We start from the raw sequence: 24,976 nt of genomic DNA, 5'->3' as shown, positions 1-24,976 counted from the left end.
CATGATTTTGGCTGCTCTCCCTGGTTGACTGATGCACGTATCTTGGAGAGCTAATCTATCTATCTGTTAATGTCATTTTCGTGACACAGTTTGGCAACCTGAGACTGATGTTCTGTGTTGCAATTTCAGCTAGCTGCTCTGAGGTTAGCTTACGGATTTGTAGACTTGCTTTGCTGCTCTAGGGGAGGCTAGTGATGTCAACAAACATGGCAACTTTCTTGCAGAGCTCAGAGCTAGGACGGACGGGCCCAATTTGGTCTGTCTGACTCATACACAGTTTGAGTTTGGGAGGATGTTTGGCTGCCCAGCTTACTCCAACATAGCGGGGTCAACCTGTAGGACATTTTCACTAAAACGTTTGAGTCACATGAGCTGCCACCACATTTGCTGCTACGTGTTTCTCCAGAACCAGGAGTTCTGAGCAGCTGCAATTATACTTATGCAATGAGAACAGATTGTATGTAGATATGCAGCCTTGGTCCAGTTCAATAGGTCATGATGACCAGACAGAACATTTCTCAAGATCCAAATGTCAGGGCTGAGATTCTTGCCAAAGCTATGTTTAGCCCTGCTGACCTACAAATGGAGAAGAGAGCAGAGTTGCAACTTGAGCCAAACGCCAGTACATGATTTGGTGGTGCTGTCTTCTAATACTCATTTTCGTGAGACTTCAGGACAAAAAAGTAAACTGTGCTGAAAATTCAACCTATAAAGTCAGCTACTGTAGCTGTATTTTTGCACAAGGCTCTATAATATCTCGGTATTATAATATTACCCTAGGTTTAATATTCCCACACTGAATGCAGTGCACACAAAGCAGGATGTTCGAGTAGGGTGTGTGCATGCATGGAATTTTGCTAAATGCATTTGCTGATTCCTTTTAGAAATGGACTCAATTCCCAGTTAATTAGGTACACCTATTTAAAACCAATAAATCCTATTTTGTTATGAAGGTAATAATACAATTGTACAAGGGGTGTTAGGCCTAATTACATTTTTTATTTGTGGTGCTGTTGATCTATATTCCATTATACACTCTAGTGTTTCCTATTTGGCCTACCATCATTGATATAAATGGGGTGGACAAAATAATAGAAACACGTGTCAGTAAGTGTAACGCAATACAATTCAACAGCACCACAATGATCATAAAGTTCAACCTCTTAAACAGTTTCAACCAAAATTGAAAATTACAACCTTCATGGAGTTAGGATCTATTGCAGGACTCTTTTATTAGACTGCTTTATTTAGCTAGGTTTACCTAATAACCTGGCAACTCTTACATTTCCTATAAGTTGTCTGTATTTCACCACATGGGAAGGACATCAAGTTCTCCAGTACAAGTTCAAGCAACAACCTGTTTAAACCATTGATCTGAATTAATGTGAATCCCTGGCATAATATGTGAACGGTGACCAACAGGGATGGAGTTTAAAAAGGGATAATACCAAGATTGGACTGTAAAAAATATTAATATTTAAAGTGTGGAGGGTTGGTGGTGTTAGGTTATGTATTTAAACCTTGCTACTGTCAACCTGTCTCAACATTCTAAACCTTACTACATAATCTCTATCTGTTTTCACAATGTTTGCTATCTGTTTTTGTTCCCCTCACATGAATGTTTAAAAGTACATCCATTTGGGCAGAGACAGTGGTGTGAAAAAGTGTTTTTTCCTTTTCCTGTTCCTTTGCATGTTTGTCACACTTAAGTGGATGAATAAACATCCTTGTTAAAAATAGTCACAACCAGCTTTGTTGAAGGTGTTTATCATTAAAGGAGAAAAAAAATCTGTCATGGCCCTGTGTGAAAAAGTGATTGCCCCCTCTTCAATGGGTCAGTGAACATCAGTGGTAACTATGGTGTTTGTGTATATGCCTGTTACATTAGTTTTCAGCATGAACCTTTTAAGGTCAGCCATGCCAGGTCAGGACTTTGAGATCTCATTTTGTTTTTCTTCAGCTCAGGGGACTTTGGTGTGTTTAGAATCATTGTCCTGCTGCAGAACCCAAGTTCGTTTCTTGGCCTCCAGATCTGTTCTCCATCAGGATCCAACAACACCAGTCCCAGTTCTTCCAGGTCCCAGCAGCAAAACAGCCCCAGACCACACACTGACCTGCCATATTTTACAGTTGGTATAATGTTCCCACACACCTTCCAAAGAGTTCCACTTTTGTCTCATCGGTCCACAGAATGTTGTCCCAAAAGTCTTGGGGATCACCAGAGAAACTGAGACGAGCTTTGATGTTCTTTTGCTCAGAGTGGTTTTCTCCTTGGAACTCTGCATGCAGGCCATTTTTGCCCAGTCTTTTCCTGATGGTGGAGGCATGAACGCTGACCTTAACTGAGGCAAGTGAGGCCTGCAGTTCTTTGGACGTTGTTGTGGGGTCTTTTTGTGACCTCTTGGATGATCGAGTGCGCTCTTGGGGTAATCACCCCTATGAGTCGTTTGGGGTAATTTTGGGCGGCCGGCCACCCTGGGAAGGTTCACCACTGTTCCATGTCTTCGCCATTTGTGGATAATGGCTCTCACTAAATGGCTTTATTCCTGAATGATGTGTAGCCTTGATTGTGAACAATAATCAGGCCTGGGTGTGGCTAGAGAAATTGAACTCAGGTGTGGACAACCACAGTTATAGTATGTTTTAACAGGGGGCTTCAAGGTTTGGGCCATGATGGTTTGGATTTTTTTTCTCCTTAATAATAAAAACACCTTCATTTACAAATTGGGGTGTTGTCCTTCTTTTGTTTAAATTGGTTTGATGTTCAAACACTTAAGAAACATGCAAAGGAACAGGAAATGAGGAAGGGGCAAACACTTTTTCACACCACTGTCCGCCATCTCAAACATTTAACTATGGTTTTCATCTTGCCATTTTCTCATATTTGTTGTGGTTCCTCCAGTCTGTTACCATGCCAACAACACCAGTCCCAGTTTGATGGAAAGAGAGCCACCAGCACTGTCATCAGTGATGGGTTTATTCTGAAAGCCAACGAGTAATCAGCTGCAAACAGAAAACGTGTCCGGCCATCTCAACATTTAAGTTTTCATCTTGCCATTTTTATATGTTGTGGTTCCAGGTGCCAGAGTTTGATGGAAAGAACGTGTCATCAGTGATGGGTTTCGAGAGTAATCAGCAGCCACATGCCTGCAGACGCGAGGAATGCTGCTGGGTGTGTTTGATGGCCATGCTGGTTGTGCCTGTGCACAGGTAAAGCTGACTCTGTTTTCATATGCTACTCATCATGATCATGTAGTGTTAGATGTATTGTTTAGAGGATCCATTAATTGTTTAAAACTTTAAATGTCAGTAGTATCTATAGTATCTCCTGTCCAGTGATGATATGTTAGAACTCGCACATTTCAAATCATTTTACAACAAGATGACTTTATTTGTATTTTCCTTAGTCATTTCTATATACCCTGTTGCATTGACCTTCTTTTTCCAACTCTCCTCCTCTCTGCCAGGCGCTGAGTGAGAGGTTGTTTTACTACATAGCTGTGTCTCTGCTGCCCCACAACACACTGTGTGAGCTCGAGGCAGCTGTGGAGGCTGGCAGGGCCCTCAGTCCCATCCTGCAGTGGCACAAACACCCCAACGACTACTTCAGCAAGGAGGCTCAGACTCTTTACTTCAACAGCCTCCGAACCTACTGGCAGGAGTTAATAGATCTCACCAGGTGAGATCCACAGCAGATGATCCACGACAAAGTCGAGACAACAGCACTTTGGCAAAAATGCAGTCCTCTTCATTAACTACTGTAAGACCACTATGTTATCACAATTGGGGGTGCCGTCACTTAAGGCACTAGCAGAAAAACAGGACACTGCTGAAGAAAATTCTTGAGCTGTACAATGCTGTTTCAAAAGGGTATACATTGCAATCAGGTTTCTTGGCTTTTCCTAACTTATTTTTATCTCCATCTGTACCTTGTAGCAACACGCACACACCAACACTGGCCCATCTGTTGTTTTGCCAATAGTGCTGATGTCAGTATCTGTTCTCGACCTTTGGCATCCTTTCTATCTGCTTCACACATATTGCTCTCTCTCTGTTTTCAGCCCAGGCGAAGTTCCAGACACCCGTGAGGCCTTGTTGAACGCCTTCAAGAGGCTGGACAATGACATTTCCCTGGAGGCTCAGGTAGAAAATGTCTGCGTTCTTAACGTCTAAAAGCATCTTGCAAAACAGTAGCAACAGGGGAGGGGCAAAGCCGGTCTGGCTCGTCAGGCTTATCCTGGCAATGTACTTTCGTTGAGCCAGACTCAGACTCTACTGTTATTGATCTTCATGTCTGAGTCAAATTGCAAGTCATTAAATTTGTTAGGAGTGCAGGACTGGTCTCACACATTAAGATACATATTGAATATCACCTTTGCCCCATGGCAGCAGTGCAAAAAAAATTGGAGCATCCAAGTTTAAACTTTTATGGATTAAAGAGGAGCTCCGGTGTCATTCCCTCTCCATGTAATTTAAACCATGTACCATATCCTGTCTGGAGTCTTACAGTGTTATTCTGGCATGCAGGTTGGAGACCCGAATGCTTTCCTGCACTACTGGGTCCTGAGAGTGGCCTTTTCTGGAGCAACGGCCTGCGTGGCTCACATCGATGGATCAGAACTGTAAGGAGAATAAATACATGCAAAGTGTTACATAACTAATTTTAAATAAACTGATATTTTTCAGTCTTGCTTCTTCTCCTTTCTGTTCCTAAAGATTTGTAGCCAATTCAGGAGACGCTCGGGCAGTGTTGGGGGTACAGGAGGCGGATGGTTCATTCAGCGCTCACACGCTCTCTAATGACCACAGCGCCCAGAATGAGGCGGAGGTGGCTCGGATACGAAGTGAACACCCTCCATCAGAGAGGAAGACAGTTATACGACAGGTAATACACCTACTAATTTGCTCTAAGTGGTTGTTGTCGCAGCACTTATTAAAACCTCTTCCCCTCTTTCTGTGGTCCTCTTTATTCAGGACCGGTTGCTCGGCCTCCTCATGCCGTTACGTGCGTTTGGGGATGTAAAGTTCAAATGGAGTATTGATCTGCAGAAGTGTGTGTTAGAGTCTGGACCTGATCAGCTCCATGAAAACGAGCACACCAAGTTTATCCCTCCAAACTACCACACACCCCCCTACCTGACCGCCGAGCCTGAGATCACGTACCACAAACTGCGGCCACAGGATCGTTTCATGGTGAGACATTCTCTCTGTATTTGTTTCCAAAAGACAGTGATGCATAACATAATTTCCAAAAGGAGATTACTACTCTGATAATCAGACTGAGTTATTATTTTGTTTCAACTTTTAAATAAATACCGCACAAAATCAGCTTTTGACAACCTGTACAGCTGTATTAATCTTATTCAACAGTTTTTCCAAACATGGGGTATGAAAAGCCACGAATGGGTACAACACCAGACTTCTTTTTATCACTGAATTAATCATCTGGAACCAGGCTAGGAGATTTCTACTCTCTACAAAATGCTACAATAGTATTGATTTGGCCTCTCACTTCTAGATGGTAAACATTTAGTGCACTGGATAATGACAACCATCGCCGAAAGATTTTATCAGTCTCACAGATAATTAATTCTGATATCTTACCAAATTACAAAATAAAACTCTTGGCTGATAAATGGGCTCTTCATGCTGGTGTTATGTTATGCTTATCAAAGATGGTTTTCTAGAAAGAGACGGGCAACAATAAAAGAGAGCGGACTGTGTCTAACAAAATTACAAAAAACAGAGTGGTTTGAAATGAGAACTCTATGACCTCTGCAGACAAAGGCTGCGTTTGTGTAGAAATCCTTTTTCGAAATGAGGTTTTAGTGGCAGTAATTCTCAAATTGGATATGAAGTGTTTTTGTCATGAAGCTCAATTACTGATCTCACTCTAGCCATGACAGTGTGTGTGTGCGAGAAAATCTGCTGTTATAATTGTGTGCGTTTCTGTTTCCAACTCTCCTCTGTGTGTGCCTGCAGGTGATTGGCTCTGACGGCCTCTGGGAGACGCTGCACAGACAGGAAGTGGTTCGTATTGTGGGGGAGTATTTAACAGGGGTGCACCAGCGCCAGCCCCTCAAAGTCGGAGGCTACAGGGTCACCCTGGGACAGATGCAGGAGCTGCTTGATGAGAGAAAGGCTCGCATGTCTTCGGCTTTCGAGGATCAGAACTCTGCGACCCACCTGATACGTCACGCGGTGGGAAACAACGAGTTTGGCACGGTTGACCACGAGAGGCTGTCAAAAATGCTGTCGCTGCCCGAAGAGCTGGCTCGCATGTACCGCGATGACATCACCATCATCATCGCTCAGTTCAACCCTCACGTGATTGGAGCACAGAGACAGGACGGGCAATCCTGAGCTGTACAAAAGCCATTCACTGGTGTTTTACTGAGGAGTACACACACTTGTGTAACGTCTACACAAAAGCACACTCTGTGGACAAACAGGCCATATTAAGAAAATATCTGTCCAGCAGTTGGAAAGAGTTGTTTTAACATTATTTATGTAAAGAATTTGTATGTTTGTATGCCATACTAGAGAGGATCCTGTTCCCCGTGAAGTTCAGATCTTTGTTGGATCGAAGCCTCTTATATAAAATCCTATTTATGCTACAAATATCCTCTGGCAACGGTTTGACATTCCCTGGTTGGCTGATAAGACGCTGTTACAAACTGATTATTGTGCCAAAAGATTCAACCTCCTCGTCTGCTGAAAGACTCAGCAGGGTTGAAATGATAGAGATTCCAAAGAGGGTGAAGGTAAAGATGTCGTGGTTGATGCAGCACTGACTGGACCTGCTTCTCTGAAATGGACTCTAACTGGGCTGTGTCATTCTAACACCAATGATAACCACAAATCAAACAAGTTGAATAATAAAATAGACAATTCTTCATTCATAAGGGTCACAAGCCAAAAAAAGGGGGGGATGTTTTCATTTCTAATCTAATATGCTGAAGCAAAGAGCAAAACTAAATTGTACAAATATTTACAGACTGCACAGTCTAACAGGTTATGTACTGAAAGGAAGACATGCACTGTGCACCACTACAGGTAGACTTAGAAGTAATAATTAAGTGAATTACTCTCCGTTTATACAATACAGCACCACAAGTCAGCCTGTATGTAAGCAGACTGAGTAAAATGAAGGCGCATAGTTTTTTCCCAAGCTTTGTGGGGTTCAAAGGGATGCTTGTTAAAAGTTCATCTCGCCTAATGTTTTTTTTTTTTTTTTTTTTCTGAAAGGTCATTAGCAGTGTGGGTAACATGTTACAGTTTGGGTTTTTATTATTAGTCATGACAGCAATGGTGAAAGCAGAAGCATTCTCCTAATACTCTCCAGTTAAGCACTAATGACGGAGTCGTAGCTGTGTGTTCAAGTGTATTTAGGCCCAAATGAATGAGCAGAATGTAAATTTGAAAGAAGCTGAATATGAAAGGTTATTCTTTCAGCTTTTGCAGAATGTTACATGTCTTTATCTACAGTTGTATGTGTAAATTGTAACTTATGTAGGTTAAGTTTTCTATATGGAATGGTTTAATAAAACACTTAATACACATCACTTGGTGGTGGTGGTGGTGTTGTTGTGTGTTTTGGTTGACACAGGCTGGCCGGCGGTGAACACACCGCCACACCCCTGAAAGCAGCAGGACGTCCTGCTAACCTACAACCACCTGGAAGGTCAGGGTGTGACAATCACTGCAGCCTCGCCTGGCGAGTCGTCACTACTCACTTCACATCGGTGAGTTCAATCACTGTTACATGTGACAGTGACCAGTGGTGGAATGTAACAAAGTACATTTACTCAAGTACTGTACTTACAAAATTAAAAGAACATTCTACTTGAGTATTTCTATTTTCTCCTACTTCATTCTCTTCAACTGAACTACATTTCAGCGGGAAATAGTTCTTTTCACTCCACAGCTTTAGTTAATAATTACTTTTCAGAATACGATTTTACATGAGTAACATTCAAACTGCCTAACCTTATACACAATTTGTGGCATATGTGTAATTTACCTTTAGGGAAGGTAACATTACAACCCCCCCAATAATCAAAACTAGCCTCTGCAACCCCACCAAATATCTTTTTTTGGGCATTTCCACCTTTAATGGACAGGACAGCTAGGTGAGAAAGGGGAGAGAGAGGGGGAAGACATGCAGGAAATCATCACAGGTCAGACTCAAACCCTGGACCTCTGCATCAAGGCATAAACCTCTCAGTATATGTGCGCCTGCTCTACCCACTGAGCCAACCTGGCAATGACCCCCCACACCCACAAATATCTAATATATAATTTCCGTATCATAATTAAAGAAATTTACACCATAAATTGATGCAGAAATGGCACAAATTGGCAAAAATACCAAAACATCCTGCAGTTTCAGCTTCTCAAATGTGAGGATTTGCAGCTTTTTTGTCTTAAATCATAGTAAACCCAATAATTTTTGGCTTTGGAAAAATGTGATGGGCAATTCTCACTAGTTTCTGACGTTTTAAAAACCAAAGGAGTGAGGGACTCATTCAGGACACATTAACACCCATAACTAAATAATAATTAGTTATATATACAGTATATAACACTGCTTACACATTGATACATCAGTATAAATGGTATGATATAGTATAACACTCACACAGGCCACTTTTTTTTGGGGGGGAGGCATTTTAGGCCTTTATTATATAGGACAGCTGAAGATGTGAAAGAGAGAGAGAGGGGGAATGACATGCAGCAAAGTGCCGCAGGTCAGAGTCAAACCTGCGACTGCTGCGACAAGGACTGAGCCTTTATCCATGGGGAGCATGCTCTACCAGATGAGCTATCCAGGCACCCCAGTACTTTTACTACTTTAAGTACATTTTCCTGGTAATACTTGTATTATATTATATATTACCTGGTAATATTTTGACCCCAGTAAAATTCTCAAAGCAAGACTTTTATTTGTAATGAGTATTTTTACTGCTGTGGTATTGCTACTTTTAATTAAATAAAAGATGCGAGTACTTCCTCCACCACTGACAGTGACACAGTTTGATCCGTGAGGTTGCTTTCATGAAACAGTTAACCACCACTAGATGATGCTGCAGTATCAGACAGGCCACAGGAGGTTTAACTTTGACACATACAGGATCTGGAAGAAATACTGTCATTAACTAGATATTTTGTGTACTAACTGTATTCTTTAACATAATATAACAGAATTTATTATGCACATTTTTGTAACAGATCACAAATGTCGCAAATGGTCACCGAGAGAAGAAACTTTACTTTAAGCCAACAACTCTTTTTGATTGTCATCGCGTTGCCATACTCTAAGCAGCCAGAACAACTGGTGTATTTGATTTATAGGTGACACCCAGTCAGTTTACTGGACATAAACATAACATTTTGGTCAGTTAGTTATGGACCTCATTTCTGCTGCGGCACTGATGTTTTTTTTTCCAAGACTAGTTCGTAAGAGCAGTCTGAGTGTCATTTGTTTATGGAAATTGTTTATATTCTTCTGTGGGATTAATACGCAGGATGTGTAATAAAATCATCCCACATAAACTGATATTCAATATTCAATAAAAAAGGAGAGCTCAACACCTAATTCAGTTAAAGTTATGCTCCACTATGGGCAGTCACACCTTCTCAGGCTGCACTGTGTAAAATTATTTGACGCATTTGTTTTTGTCCACACAGAATTCGATAACTCATTTAAACAGTGACACATTTTGTTAATTCTTAAAGCAGAGTAGATCATTGTAGTCCTTGTTTGACAAAATTATAACATTTTACAAAGTACAGAAACTTTGTAGTTTTATCTTTGAATAGAAAACACAGATAGATCTACAAAAATGTTAATAAATAAGATGACGGTTCACTTCTCCTGCACCGAATTTTAAATGTAACTGCAATGCCAAGGAAACGGGCGGTTGCGCTAAAACCTAAGGAATATCTAACATAAATATTAAATGGAAAATGGAAGATTTTTAAATGAAGAAATAATTGACTGTCACTGCAATAATAAAAATGGGAAAACTGACATTTTTGGATTATGCATGGGGATTTTTCATTTCCAGGATTTCCCCAATAAGTCATACATTTATTTCCTTCTTTCCCTTCAGATGTTTATTTGTTATATCACTGTCAACTGTAACGGGACTTAGTGTTTCCTTATAGATGCTATATTTTTTACATTAATACTTCTGCAACATATTTATGTAACTGTGCAAATAATCTCTTTGAGTACATTGTGTGCTATTTACAGTACTATATACATTGTACTAATGTATTTTGGATCTACACCAGATGTTAAGTTCTTGTGGCCACGGGGTTTTGTTTGTATTATTGGTGCTTGTCTTTGTACGTTAAAAAGCATAAGACAAACACTGTTCAAATAAGATTAGGGATTAGCCGCAGGGATGAGGAATGTGTTGCCAGTTGTTGTTCGAGAGAGTGTTACTTTGCAACAGTTTAAAGTTAACCTCAAGAAGTGGTTGAAAGACGGTCAGATTTGTGATCATTAATACAAAACTGGTAAACTAGGGTACTGTTAAAATTTTAGGTAGGCAATAATAAAAGTAAAATAAAAAAATAAATAAAATTAAAAAAATAAATAAATGATTGTACATACTGTAAATATTGAAATTGCATTTCTGTTGAGGTGATCCTTGTGTAGGTGCTGTATCTGTATTTTATCTATTTTATATTGTGAATGAACTTATTAGTAGGAATGCTCATCATCCACTGTATATACCTGCTGTCACTTTGCCTCTCCCCAGGGACTACAGATGAAAATTAACTTGTAGCTATCTCTGGTCTGTGCAACACATTTGTTGTGCAATGTCCCTGTCAAATAAATAAATAATAAATTACAATCAACAGGCTAACAGATTACTGACTCTGTTTTTCAGAAGCACATAGTATGTTATATATATATATATATATATAATAATAAATCTTGATTTTACTTTTTGACTTAAATATGCAATACAAGCTGGTGTCAAATTAGTCTTGGTGTCAAATCAACAGATCATCGTTGATTGTGATGGTGAATCATATTCCCTTAGTTGTCTCTGAAGGTTCTCAGTCATCCAGGTCATAGTTATCTGGATATTCCCTTAGTATTTCTATATTAGGATAAAAGGGTTCCCCAGCACATAGGGGGGGAGGGGTGACGGTGAGGATTGATATCCAGAGATGGTCGGGACAGAGTTTACTCTCTCTGTCTTTCCTCCACCTCTTCTCTTCTGTCCCTCAACCTTTCAACTTCTCCCACCTCTCCAGGATTGTGTGTGTGTGTGTGTGTGTGTGTGTGTGTTGTTGTGGAAAGTGTTGCCGGGATACAGGCGAGGAGTGAGTGCAGACATAAACACTGGGGAGGCTCCAAGTTGAGTTTGTCATTATGAGGCCACAGCTCAGTCCAGAAAAAGACAAATGCAACAGTACTGACTAATAAGCACAGAGTAAATGTTAGTCGGAGAGCGTAAAGGAAGTTGTTTGTGTCAAGCTGAGGTGTGGATGCTTATGTCTCTGATCACATGCTGCAACACGCGTCCGCTCTGACATGTACTGCACACGCACCCACACAGGCACGCAAACACACACAATGAGATAAAAACCAGACTGGTTCCCAGTTTCTTTGTTTATTGGGACACAGAGCAGTGAGTGCTCATTATAAACACAGTTGTTTTTGTTCATTACACACAATGACATCCTGGGGTTTAAGATGTACAACATTAAAGATATGTCTAGCTGTAACATAACATTCAAGCAGAAGAGAATTACAACACAAAGGCTCTGGGCCTAATTGAATTATGTGAGATGATTAAAATTCTAATGAAACAACCTGAGTCTGGGAGTGAAATTCAAATAAAGACGTTAACAAGCTTTATGAATGCATGATTAGCACGGGGCCACCTGGCAGTAATTAAGTATGCACAGCACTTATTAATCAACTCTCTTGTAAATAAAATAAAATAAATCTTACGTTAATATGTGTGTGTGCATGTGTGTGTGTGCGTGTGTGTGTGCACATCGATATTTGTGATAATTGATTCAACTTTTAGACCTTGAGAGTGAGGACATTGTTGGAAAAACCGATCCTCACTTCTGCTGTTGTGCTAGTGAGGATTTATTTATTAATTTATTTTGTTTTATTAGTTGATTGGCAGGGAAAATGTTTCTTGATCAACAGAAAAAAAAACTGTAAATGAGCCTATATGTCTTGGTTTTAGGGTTTAGGCCAGAATTAGGTTCAGGTTAGCCATGTAGATGAGTTGACGGTTGAAGTATAAAAGTACAAATATGTGTGTGCGTGGGTGTGTATGCATGCAGTCTCTACATCAAGGCGTTCCTCTCTTGTTCTTCAGTCGTCTTCTTGCCCCCTTTATTTGCGCGTTTGATCACAATAATGAAGATAATAACTGCAACAAGACCAAAAAAAAAAAGTCCATTACAAGATACATCTGACTGTACAGTATGATGGCTGCCAGTTCATGTGTAAGTTTGGTTTTGCCAGATAACAGACTTTTATTTGAGTTTGTCAGTCTTACCGCAGAAAACCAGAATGCCAGCCAGGATCCCAATGGTGGGTCCCATCCCCAACCTGAAGGCACGTTCCTCTGGTGGGAAGTAGCAGTAGCCCAGCTCTGTGCAGTTACACACTCTCACTGGTATAGAGATTAGAGAGCAACACACATTAAACTTTTATAAGAGACATGGTGTGCAGTAAAGTGCCATAGTTAGTTGTAATTTCCCCACCGGGCATCAATTAAAAGTAGAAATTATTAATTACTGACTGAGGTTAATCTCTGTATAGAAATCCCATTAAAAGACACAAACCACAATGTGTTAGTTCATTATCAACAACCATCTCTTATCTCAGCCCTTGAAATTGTGTAACCTGTCTTTTCCTGCTAAAAATATAAATAAAATGAAAATACAGTCTTTAAATACCTACTGATATCCCTTCTGACTAAGCTGTAAGCACATTTGTTCTTACTGAAGATATAATTCTTTCAAAAATTGGTCACAATATAACATTGTATGTTTAAAAATAAGCTTAAAAAATGCTCAGTAATTTCCTAAAACAGCTGGGCACTGTAGTGGAGAAAACCGTACATTTGTTGGGGACCATTTTCAGAAATACATTTTAGTGTGCTGTTTAGCTGTAATTTGAGAAAGTTTGTGACCCGGCCGCCATTTTTTTTCTGTTTCAACCTTGCATGTGTCGCTCAGAGCTATGTCGTTTCGTTGCTTAATACCCATTTGCAAATTAGTCTAGTGATGCCAGGCTAGATGAATATGGGATTGACTGAAAACAAATGACAGGGCCTGTGTTCATGGTAATGAAGGAACAATGTAGACATTGGTCGCCAGATTTACCCTTTAAGCTTAATTTAGAGAATGAACTCACCCTCAAACGACTGTGTGATTCCCATGCCTGCATTGTCTCTAATGTTAATGGGGAGAGTGAAGGTTTTATCTTCAGTTGGTTGTTTCTTCAGGGTCAGTTTAGCTGTTGTACCTGCATGGCAACAAGAAAAATGCAATGATCTAAAAGCACAACTCAGTTTTACACCATCGTCTGATATATCACTTCAGTAGTACAGTATGTCAGCGTACCGTCGATACTTTTCAGGTCCCAGTTGGGAGATTTCTTGCCGTGGGCAAAACCGAAGCTGAAGGTGAAGGGCTGAGAGAAGGGGGCACTGTCTGTGTCTTGGGCTTTGATGATGATAGGTTCGGGTTTCTTCGCACAGATGAAGGCCTGGGTCTCCATCAGTTTAGGGAAGTTGTCGTTCACATCCAGCAGCCTCACAGACACAACGCGCTCAGAAGACTTTTCAGGGTTCTCTTAAGAGGGAAATCCGAAAGTATGAAGGAGATTTCCTGATTCAACACTACTTTGTGGTTGTGTAACAGCCGACAATGGCACGTTTCAAAAGGTCAAAGGTCATGAATACAGTTTCCACAACATAAACAAATAATAACTCTATCATTTAAAGCTAGTAGACAGAACTGTTCTTAGTGTTTCTGTTAGGATTGTTTAATTAAAATGTAATTAAACAGGACAAAACAAAAGTACTGTGAGCTAGAATTAATTTGAAAAATGTTGTGGCCTTTGTAACAACTGATAAACAACACAAAAACACTAATAAGCTGTGATACGAGTCTCATATCTCACCTTTCTCAAATGCAGTGACAGTGACTTCAAAGGTCTCTAGGGTTTCTCTGTCCAGCTTGTTTTTGGTCTTAATCTCTCCGGTGGCAGCATCGATCTCCAGCCAGCCCCGAGTGTCACCGTCCATCTTAAAACTGCACAACACACAATAGCAACCAGACACAAACACAAACACACACACAAACACACAAACACACAAAAACAAACACACACACACACACACACACACACACACACACACACACACACACACACACACACACACACACACACACACACACACACACACACACACACACACACACACACACACACACACACACACACACACACACACACACACACACACACAGGGCAGATATTAGAAATCATTCACGATACACCAGGCTCTGAACTGGGGGACTGGCTTGGGTACATGTCATAGTCCTAACAGTAGCAGTACGGTTAAAAACATAGCCAGTGCTGATGTAATGGGAAAGTTATTAAGCTATGAAAGATGTGCATGTGTGTGTGTTTGTGTGTTCAGTCTTTCATTATCCAGCACATCTTGTTTAAGCTCATAAACTGCAGAAGTACATGGACATAGTGTCAGTGTTGTCTAACCTTAGGTTTCTAAGAGGATATTTTGAAGTCTGTATTTGGGTATATATCTCAGAGCGGTTTCGGGTAGTTACTACTGCCTGTGTCATGTTATTGTGTATTAACCTGATCTCTTTGCCCTCTGGATCCTTTGCCTCCACAGTGAGCAGCACTGATCCTTTGGTGGTGTTTTCAGGCACAGTCAAATCCAGTATGTCCAGACTAAACTCTGGATCCTCGTCTACGTCAGTGAGAGACACAAAAACAAAGGCTGTGGATTCCTTGCCGTACTCCAGATCCTTCATCAGCGGCTCTGGGTTACGAGCATCAATCTGGAGCTTGAAGGTGGGAGAGACCTCAAAGTCCAGAGGCTGTTAGGAGACAAGCAGGCTGGTTAGAAAAAGCAGGAACAAAGGAGGAAAAGAGTATGTTGAAGGTCACAACAGAGTCGTGACTCCGTCACATTTCTTGGAGCTGTAATATCGTCTCTGCTACCTGCTTAACTAAGGCATTTTAAATTTACATTCAAAGTCACTTTATCTTCTTATTTCATAACACAAGTAGTAAGAAGTCAGATCCAGCAGCTATAGAATTAGCTTAAACTCTTGTGAACAGCAGCTGTTTTCATATGAAATCTTTGAAATAATACTGTCTATAATGTTTGATTTCCAACGTTTGTGTGATATTGCCAACTATTTTGATAATCGATTGTTTAAGTCATTTATGAAGCAAAAATGCCAAACATTTACTTCTCCAATGTAAGGATTTGCAGCTTTTCTCTGTTTTATGTCATTATATATTTTAAATCTTTGGGTTTGTTGGACAATCAAGACATTTTTAAAGACGACACCAAGGACTGAAGGCAATTAGCCCAACACAATATCTTCTGACATTTTACAGACTAATTCATACATTTATTAATAGCTTAGAAAAGGTCCCGCACATTGACCATTACGCAAGCAATAATATATTTATAAAAACACAACGTTTCGGTCTTAGACGTTCATCGGGTAATGAAGGTCTAAGACTGAGACTTTTTTTAAGCTTCTGATCTGCTACTTTTGATCATATCCTACGCACCTGCCCGACAAAAGAGGTGTGCAAAAAAAGCTTTCCTACGATAAATTTATTAATAAAAAGAAATCAATGAAATAATAAACGATGAAAATAATCATTAGTTGAAACCCTATATAACAGTATATCACATAAAGACAAAACATACACCATGGGAGGTTAATAGTAAACTTTGGTTTATGGTAAAAGGGACCTTGAATGTTTCCGTGAACAGTTCAAACTAATCAAAGTCAATGAGTTGTATGAAATCATCTGTGGGTATGTTTGTGTGGGAGATGTAGAGAATGGAGATATCGTACCTTAGCTATGACCAGATGGCCAACGCCTTTGCCGTCGGTTACCACAACGAAAATGTCATCATCATTACCAGCAGTGATTTTGAACTCGATAAATGAGCTGCCGCTGTCTGGGTCATCGGCGTCTGTTGCGCTGATGGTCAGCACTGTGTGTCCAACAGGAGTGTCCTCTGCCAGAGTGTGATTGCCATACTGCACACCAACACACACAGAAACATGAAGGAAATCAGCCAAACAGCAAGAGAAATGTAAGAGACAGGAAGTGGTTCACACACTTACATCGTTCTTCTCAAACAGAGGCATCTCGTTGTTGACGTCAATGATCTTGACAACGACATTACACAATGTGCTGAACTCTGTGACACAAAAAGTACTTGTTAAAACGCACTCACCTCTATTTACAGGTGTGTTGCATCATACAGTGTGTGTGTTACCTGGGTCGCTGACTCTGACATTGAGATTAAACACCTCCTGGTCTTTTCGCTGCAGCGAGCGTAATGTCTGGATTTTTCCAGAAGCAGCGTCAATGGAGAAGGAGTTGGATGCGGTGGGTGGATTTTGGGACACAATGGTGAAAGTCAGCTGAGCGTTCAGTGTCCCGGCTTGATCGTCATCATGGGCCAACAGCTGTCCAATCAGGCTACCTGGAACCACAAGTATTATAAGAGTAAGAATCAAAATGTTGTTGATTTGAAGGAGGCTGTTACAGTAAGAGTGATCCTACTGTAGATGACTGCAGGGCAGAATCAGAGGTGATTACACATATTTTGAGACACGTTCCAGAGAGATTGTGCATAATAGCAATAATAGCAATATGTATAATTCAGAATAAGATATTTTTTGCCTATTATTTGTCTGCATTTGATAGGATCTTTCTTTTGCATTTATCTAACGACAAGAATAAAGCTGGATTTTGATTTGCAATAACTTTTCCATGCATCCGTCTGCACTAAATTCTCTGAATCATATACTTTCTCTAATGTATAACGGCAGCAGAATTTATTTGCTGCTGCAGTTGAGTTTGCTTTTGGTTTCAATTTCAGCCAATTCCCTATGATTTAAGTATACAAGTGTTAAATAATGTGACCACTGGAGAGCTGTCCCTAAAGAAGGTTTCTCTTACACTTCACTTTAAGTAGAAGTCACTTGCAGTAGTGGAAAGTAAATTTACTGTGCTTGAGTGAAATTACTTTTTACTTTACTTGACTAATTTATTTTTTTTACTTCTACTCCACTACATTTCAGAGGAAATATTGTACTTTTCACTCCACTTAATTTATCTGACACATTTAGTTACTATTTACTTTGCAGATACAATATATAAATACTAAATATAATCAACTAATACAATATAATGTATTATTATTGACTAAGCTACCCTGCAGTATATTAAGTAGTTACAAATAGCCCCAGCGTTACATTACATTACATTCTTTTAGCTGACACTTTTATCCAAAGCGACTTACAATTGCTATATACAGTATGTCAGAGAGCAACTAGGGGTTAAGTGTCTTGCTCAGGGACACATTGGTTGATGTACTGCAGTGGAAATTGAACTCAGCTCTCCCACACCAAAGGCATGTGTCATATCCACTGCGCTATCACCACCCAGTTACCAGCAGCAACATTTATGTGATGCTTACACGTTGATGTATCCATATTTATGCAACAATAGTATAACATATGAGTCTAAAAGGTAAAATATATTTCTTTTAAATGCATGATTTTTTGTGGCCGGGTTGGTTCAGTGGGTGGAGCAGGCACAAGTGCTTGGAGGTTTGTGCCTTGACGCAATGGTCCAGGGTTCGAGTCCGACCTGTGACAAGTTCTTGCATGTCTTCCCCCTCTCTCTCCCCTTTCTCACCTAGCTGTCCAGTCGATTAAAGGCGGAAGAGCCCAAAAAATAATCTAAAAAATAAAAAATGCATGACAGTTATTACTATTTTTACTAAAGTAAAGGATCTAAGTACTTCTCCCACACTATGACAAATGTGTCTTACCCTTCACACTCATTGAAGAACTTTTCGTTTCTAATCTTAAGTGTAAATCTTAAGACATTTAATAAATCTCAGAAAACTCTGGACTCAGAAAACAGAAGAAGCAATGGTGAGGTAAAATTCAAAGAAAGAGAATAGTAGTTTAAGAAATACTTTGGCTGAATGAGGCAGCATCCTAACCTTCAAGCATACAGTATGAACGCCACACTCTACAGGATGAATGTGTTATTGTTACAATCACGCACACACAGACAGACACACACAAACACACACACAGGCAGACACATACACACACACACACACACACACACACACACATCTTACCTACTGGCTCGTCCTCCTGCACTTCAAACACATTCTCCATATTTGCACACACTGGTGCATTGTCATTTAGATCCTCCACCAAGACTTGAATCTCCATGGGTGGATCCAGCTGTTTGTCGTCGCTATCCACTGCGAACACCACCAGGATGTACTGAAACAGAACACTAGTTCAAGAATAATCCCTAAGAAGTACGTTGTTATTTTAATGTGGGATAAAAGAGATTTATTTAGCAAACTAAGCATGTATTGTATACCATGTCCTTGTCTTCCCTGTCCAGCTCATCTGTCAGATGTATTTCTCCATCTTCTGTGATCTGGAAGGGGAATTTCAGCTCTCGCTCTTTCTGCACTAACTTGTAGATGGCGTTGGGCTCATTAGACTGGACCTAAATCCAAAAAGGGAGGAAAGAGGCCAGATTGGGAAGGTTAGTAACTGGATACAGAGTAGGTATAGTGAGTGTACTTTAACATGTCTGCATTTGGCATCTCACCACACCTTTGCAATGACTAATGGGTATGTTTCCTTTAAGTGCTCTTTAACAGTTATAGGTCCAGGATTGACCCACAGGTTTTGCTGCACGAGAATGTGCACTATGGCGTTTCCACTCAGCGAGGTCTCCGACGCTCCTCCCAGGTCCTGCACGCGCACAGATAGGGTGTAGTCTGGGTCCTCCAGGGGGTCCACATTCCTCCTCCTTATTTCTGACACCACAGAGGCAGACAAAAGTTGCAATTAGAGCCATTGTATAAGGAACGAAAAGAAAATGTTGGAGGGTTGAACGTCACAAAAACATTTCAGTAGATCTCAAATTTTGGAAAGCTAAGAAACATCGGTGATGGCTTAACCACTCTCCCTGGCTGAACTCATCAACTCAACACCCAATAAATCACACCACCAGCACTAATCGCTGACAGGCGTTTCTTCATTACAGTCTGTGTTCATCCACATTGACACCACCCGTCACTCTCACACCCTCTAGCTTTTACACACCACAAATCCCTCAGTCGGGATCACTCATCACTTTTAAGATAAGTCAAAATAAACAAAAGTATGTGTATGCAGTTTAGTGGTTTTCAAATTTTTATAAGATTTCCTAATTTTATTATGATGAAATTTGTCTTATTTTGCTGGATACAAACCTGCTCTCTCCACACAGGTGAAGAAGGGGTTTTCTTCATAGGGGATATTCTGCACTGGACAGTAGTCATTAAACTTTGTCCTCAGAGCATCAATGCTCCGATCCTCTCCTCTGCCATACTGGATTCCTTGTCTGGCTTTGAGCATCCTTTCCCCTGTTACAGAACACATGCACACACACACACGCGCACACACACACACACACGCACACACACACACACACACACACACACACACACACACACACACACACACCAAATATTGTTCAGTACAATGCCAAACAGCTCACAGATGTAAACGGGCAACTCCAAAAACAGACTCATTTCCATGCTCACAAACACCCAAAGTAGTCAGTGATCAACGTCATGCGACACATTTAGGTAATCTGCCTCTGATCAGTGTTAATCTTGAACACACAAGATGAGCTGTGTAATCTGGATTTACAGTGACACTATACTGCCAGATTACAGGCAGAGATATACAGATTACAAACTTTCCCACGGACGGTGCCCCTAGTTAATTTGTGTGTTATTACCTTCTTCTGTGGTGGAGATCTCTCCCGTGTTAGGATCGATCTGGAACAGGAGGATGTGGTGATTGTTGGGGATCTGGCTGACCAGGCTGTAGCTCAGATGAGCGTTGGGAGTCTGTGGGTCGTCTTGATCCAGCGCAAACACACGGGTAAATGGGATACCTGAAACAACAGACAAAAGTGATGTTAAAGTCTTACCACAAGGAGATGATAGTCTGAGTATTACAAAACAGAGAACTAAAATGACTGGATGTCAGTAAACATAGAAATATTGCTTAACCAATATGCATGAAGGAATTCTTTAGAGGGTAGATTTAAAGAACTAAAATGGTGCTTTTAGAGATGCTACAGCCTATGAACTACACATTGGTTGTACTATTTTACCGCCAAACACATTCAAAAGCACACCAGTTTGTGGGTTTTTAGGAGACCGCCATTGTTTCCCCTTCATTTTAGTACTGTATGAAAATCACTCTGCAAAGACTACAAACTTGGTTGAGGTGTTCATCACATTGAACATTAAGCCACCTTTATCTCTTTGTCAAAGTTAGCTTATCATTGCATAGTAATACAGCTGTAATGAGGGACATTTTGTCTTGTTGATGCATCCTAGAAAGCGCATACATCCAATACACAAGAGCCCACTGCCAAATAGCAACCTTAAACCTCCTGTAAATCTAGGTAGATATTTTATTTATCCCTGGAGGAAAATTCACATGTCGCAGCAGTAGTACACAAACAAAACCATATTGAACAAAGAATAGTGCAAAGAAACAAATATCAAAACACAAGTACTATTATAATATTAGAGTTAAAAGTAAAGTAAGTTCAAAGGAAAAAAAGGGAAAAAAGTATCTTGTTGTTTTCTGACGGTGTAGCTTTGAAACTCAATGCTTTTTGGATGCACGTGCATGCAGAGGACTCGATAAACAGTCTGATCAATTCCACTGATCTACAGAAAGGCTGTCACATTCACGTCAAAGTACAAAAGCTTCCATTGTTGTTGCATTGTTAGAATACACATTACACACAGGCCTGAAATACACACACAGCACCTATACATGCACTAATGGAGATATGTCAGAGTGAGGGGGCTGCAGCTGTCAATGGATAGGTGCCCCAAGCAATTGGGGGTTCAGTGCCTTGCTCAAGAGCACCTTGGCATTGCCCCAGAGGTGAACTGGCACCTCTCCAGCTACCAGTCCACCACCATACTTTGGTCTGTATGGGGACTTGAACTAGCAACCCTCCAGTTTCCAACCCAACTCCCTCCCTCCAGACTGAGCTACTGCCACCCCAAATGTGTGGATATATGTTCTCAATACTTACAGCTTTAAGTGTCAACAACCTGTCCATCCATACTAACTGTTCTTTATACTGTTTACATTTTGATCTATGCCACTGTTAGTTGTAACAGTTCCCTCTCCTCTTATTTGAGTACTTATAATACACACCTGCGGCATTGTTTTCTCTGACCACAGCTGTGTAGGTGCTCTGGTTGAAGTACGGAGCATTGTTGTTGATGTCCAACACATGTATGGTCACATAAACTGGGCCATCCACAACTTCATCACCTGCCAGTGCCTCCACCTGAATAGAGCCACACACACAAACACAAGTATGTATAAATACATGTTTTATTGCTACCACAATGCAAAAGTATGATTTTCTGTGTGTTTATAAGGACCACGTTACCATGATAATGTAATGATCATCTCGAGACCAGTCCAGAGGCTTCTCCAGGTATAGCCACCCGTCGTTTGAAATCCTAATGTCTTCCCTACCTTCTCCACTCAGCCTGAAATCACTAACACCTGGATGGGTCACCTGAAACTATGGAGTGAAAGGTGGGGAGGAAGGGAGAAAAATGAAAAGACAGATTAATGTATAACCTTTTTACACTTCATTTGATCACAGACAAAAGGAAACAAAAGAAACCTCTTTAGTGTTTGTCAACCTAGGGGTCTGCCCCATCTAAATTATCATAAGATAAATCTGAGGGCTGGTTTAGAGGGAAAATCACTGCTAACAACTCAAAAAAATCTGAAAGCTGTGACCTCAAGTAGATTTAGGTAAGGGGTTTGGTTTTGCATTTTGAAAGCTTATCAGATGTTGTTTTTTTATGTAAAATCTTAATCCAAAGAGTAAGTAGCTGTCAGATGAATGTAGTGGAGTAAAAGGTACAATATATCCCTCTGAAATGTAGTGGAGCAAAGTATAAAGTTGCATAAATGGAAATAAATACAAGTACCTCAAAAGTGTACTTAAGTGCAGTACTTGACTAAATGGACTTAGTTACTTTTCACCACTTCTGGCATGTGTATAATACCTGATAGATGGGATATGGCACTGGAGTCCCCTCTGGCACATTTAGCACCGTGTTCTCAAACGGGCCCTTCTTTTCCTCCAGATCCTTTGCACCAGCCTATCAGAGTACAGCAACAGAGGTCAAAGGTTACTGAATATAGTAGGCTAAGGTCAAACTGAACTTCTGACACTCACGCCTACATTTGCCCTTTTCGCTTCAGCTCCGTACTGTAGCTGTATGTAGTGAGGCATTGAGGGCGGGTTTTTACAGCTTAGTTATTTATTGAATCACAATGACATGTAAAGTGGGGGAACTCTTATATCCCACTGCAGGACATGAGAGCAAAGTCTACAGACAAAGGACTAATGCTCAATTTAGAATCAATTTGCACTTCTTTTATGTGTTTTAAATAAGTTACCAAAAATTTTCTTTCACACATTTTTTTCACTTTGTTATCAATATTTTCTTTGCACAGTATGCTTCAAATACCATAAAAGTATGCACACATGCATTGCCTACGCTCCAAAACTGTCCCGTAAATTGTTCATGAATAAATCCAAGCATGCTTGTAACAAGTTCAAGTATTAGTGCATTTACTATAAATATGTATTGAAGGACAGAAGAAACAGTTGGCAGTGTTATGTACTCACTATGCTGAACAGGAGTGGAAGCAACAACAGATGCATTACGGGTGTCATGTTCACAGTCTGGGAAAGTAGGAGGAGGAGAAGATATGGAGGATAGGAGATGAAAAGAAGGTGAAGGAGAAAGCAGGAGGTTGGGGAGGCATGACATGAGAGGAGGATTTAAATTACACATTTACATTTTAAAAAGCATAATATTCACTGTGCTCCACTGGCTGTGCTGTCCCTCAACATGTTCGCAAATCCTGCACTAATCCATACAACCTCCTTTTCTTTCTTAATGTTTAACAGTTATATGTACATACCGTCCCCTTCCTAAAATAATTGCCTAAGTCAATTTTTCAGAAAACACAAAAAACTGAACGGCCTAAGTCACACACTTGACATAGGCCATTATACTAAAGGTGTATAATAAAATGACCTGTTCAACTGAGGATGTAGGCAATTTTACCAGAGGTGGCCAGCACCATGAGGAGATGATTTAGGCAAAACATATTTTTTGTCAAAAAATGACTTAGGCCATTATTTTTAGGAAGGTGACGGTATTTGTTTCTGTATTTATTGTTTGCTTATTTCATATTAATGTTTAATATGTTTATGTAGGAGAAACTGAAAGTCAGGGCTTACACGCAATGCCAGACTTGAGTGATTTTTTTTTTTGCACTGGGTGTCAATGTGACGCAGGTACTTAAAGGTCAATGTGGAGTGTTTAACACCAGGGACTTCGGCCTCAGAGTTTAAAACAACATAACAGCCTTTTTTGTGTGTTAGTATTTGTGGGTTTGGTTTTTTGTTTAAAAAGAATGATAACTAACGAACACATGTACTGTCTCTGTCTGACATCCAAAAGTTACTTATGGAAGATAATTCCACGTGTCATACACTTTGACTCTGCTCAGCAACAGTATTTTCAGCGCGTCTCAAAGATGTTATAGTCTTATATTCAGATGAGTTAACATTAAACTGACACTGCTTTGGATAATGACAGGAAGAAAACCTTCATGTCAAACAAGAGTAACATAAAATGCTTAACAGATATATCAGTAATGTATTGATACATGGCCACGTTTGCGATTTGTGAACTTGTAAATTGCAGACGAGAGAGAAGGGTGAAGTCAGCCACCGCAGAAAGGTGAAGGTGACATTGAGTCGTGGCTCATGACCTTTTTGTAGCACAACACACTTTTAATGTCAGCGCCCTGGTACACTCCTTATTAACGCACAACCAATTTACTTTCATTTGAATTAATTCACTTTAATGAATATTTCTGTCTCCAAGTTGACCACTACCTCTGCTGACATTTTAACTAACAAGCCATTGCTGGCATTACCAATTTACAGATATCCATTTTGATTTAACTTGACTTCCAGTGACAAAAATATTCTGTAAATTGAATTATAAACTGTATTTGTCCAACAAATTATCGATGGACAAAGTGACAAAGTTGTATGACCCAATGATTCGGGTGTTACAGGCCCTTTCTTTCACCTTTAAGCGCAACAACTTAATGACCTTTGACAGTCTACATTTCAGCTGCTATGACACCAAAGCTAGTGTCCCATACATGTAATATCTTCCCAAAGCCAGCAGGCAATGGCAACAACCCAGGAAGTCGCCAAGGAGAGGTCGGTTGTCAGATATGCCAACACCTGACGCTAAGGCCCTGCCAAAGTCAAGTGAAGATCAGAGCACTTCTGCAACAAACTGAAAGAATCCAACACATCAAACAGCCTGTGAAAACCAACAGAGGCAGCCTAGTTTGTTTTCAATTTACACACCAAAATTTACTCCAAATACTCAACATTTCCAAATCTGGGAGACAGGAGATTGAGGAGACTTACCTTGCCAGAGAGATTGAGCGAGTCACTCCCTAGACCTCAGAGGGATCTGAGCAGCCCCATATGTCT

General features: G+C 40.3%; 2 protein-coding genes across 2 annotated transcripts; one reads left to right on the top strand and one right to left on the bottom strand.

Annotated features, from left to right (window-relative positions):
- Positions 1-1,917: 1,917 nt before the first annotated feature.
- On the top strand, positions 1,918-6,738 carry pdp1 (pyruvate dehydrogenase phosphatase catalytic subunit 1). Its single transcript, XM_028580776.1, is given in 10 exon segments — positions 1,918-1,924; positions 2,047-2,129; positions 3,080-3,131; positions 3,134-3,210; positions 3,468-3,679; positions 4,062-4,143; positions 4,528-4,622; positions 4,717-4,885; positions 4,975-5,193; positions 5,983-6,738. Coding segments are annotated over 10 exon segments (1,377 nt in total). The 3' UTR covers positions 6,364-6,738.
- A 4,909-nt stretch (positions 6,739-11,647) lies between these two features.
- On the bottom strand, positions 11,648-23,134 carry cdh17 (cadherin 17, LI cadherin (liver-intestine)). Its single transcript, XM_028581126.1, has 18 exons — positions 23,075-23,134; positions 22,446-22,541; positions 21,812-21,949; positions 21,571-21,706; positions 20,120-20,278; positions 19,587-19,739; positions 18,943-19,148; positions 18,701-18,832; positions 18,447-18,597; positions 16,560-16,769; positions 16,405-16,481; positions 16,129-16,317; positions 14,882-15,126; positions 14,180-14,310; positions 13,618-13,848; positions 13,409-13,519; positions 12,546-12,662; positions 11,648-12,416 (listed from the first exon to the last, which is right to left on the bottom strand). The coding sequence occupies exons 1-18, from the start codon at positions 23,120-23,122 to the stop codon at positions 12,331-12,333; spliced, it is 2,616 nt and encodes an 871-aa protein (XP_028436927.1). The 5' UTR covers positions 23,123-23,134; the 3' UTR covers positions 11,648-12,330.
- Positions 23,135-24,976: the final 1,842 nt, after the last annotated feature.

This window comes from Perca flavescens, chromosome 6 (genome assembly GCF_004354835.1).
Source record: "Perca flavescens isolate YP-PL-M2 chromosome 6, PFLA_1.0, whole genome shotgun sequence".
Lineage (NCBI taxonomy): Eukaryota > Metazoa > Chordata > Actinopteri > Perciformes > Percidae > Perca > Perca flavescens.
This window is presented reverse-complemented; position numbering and strand designations above follow the sequence as displayed.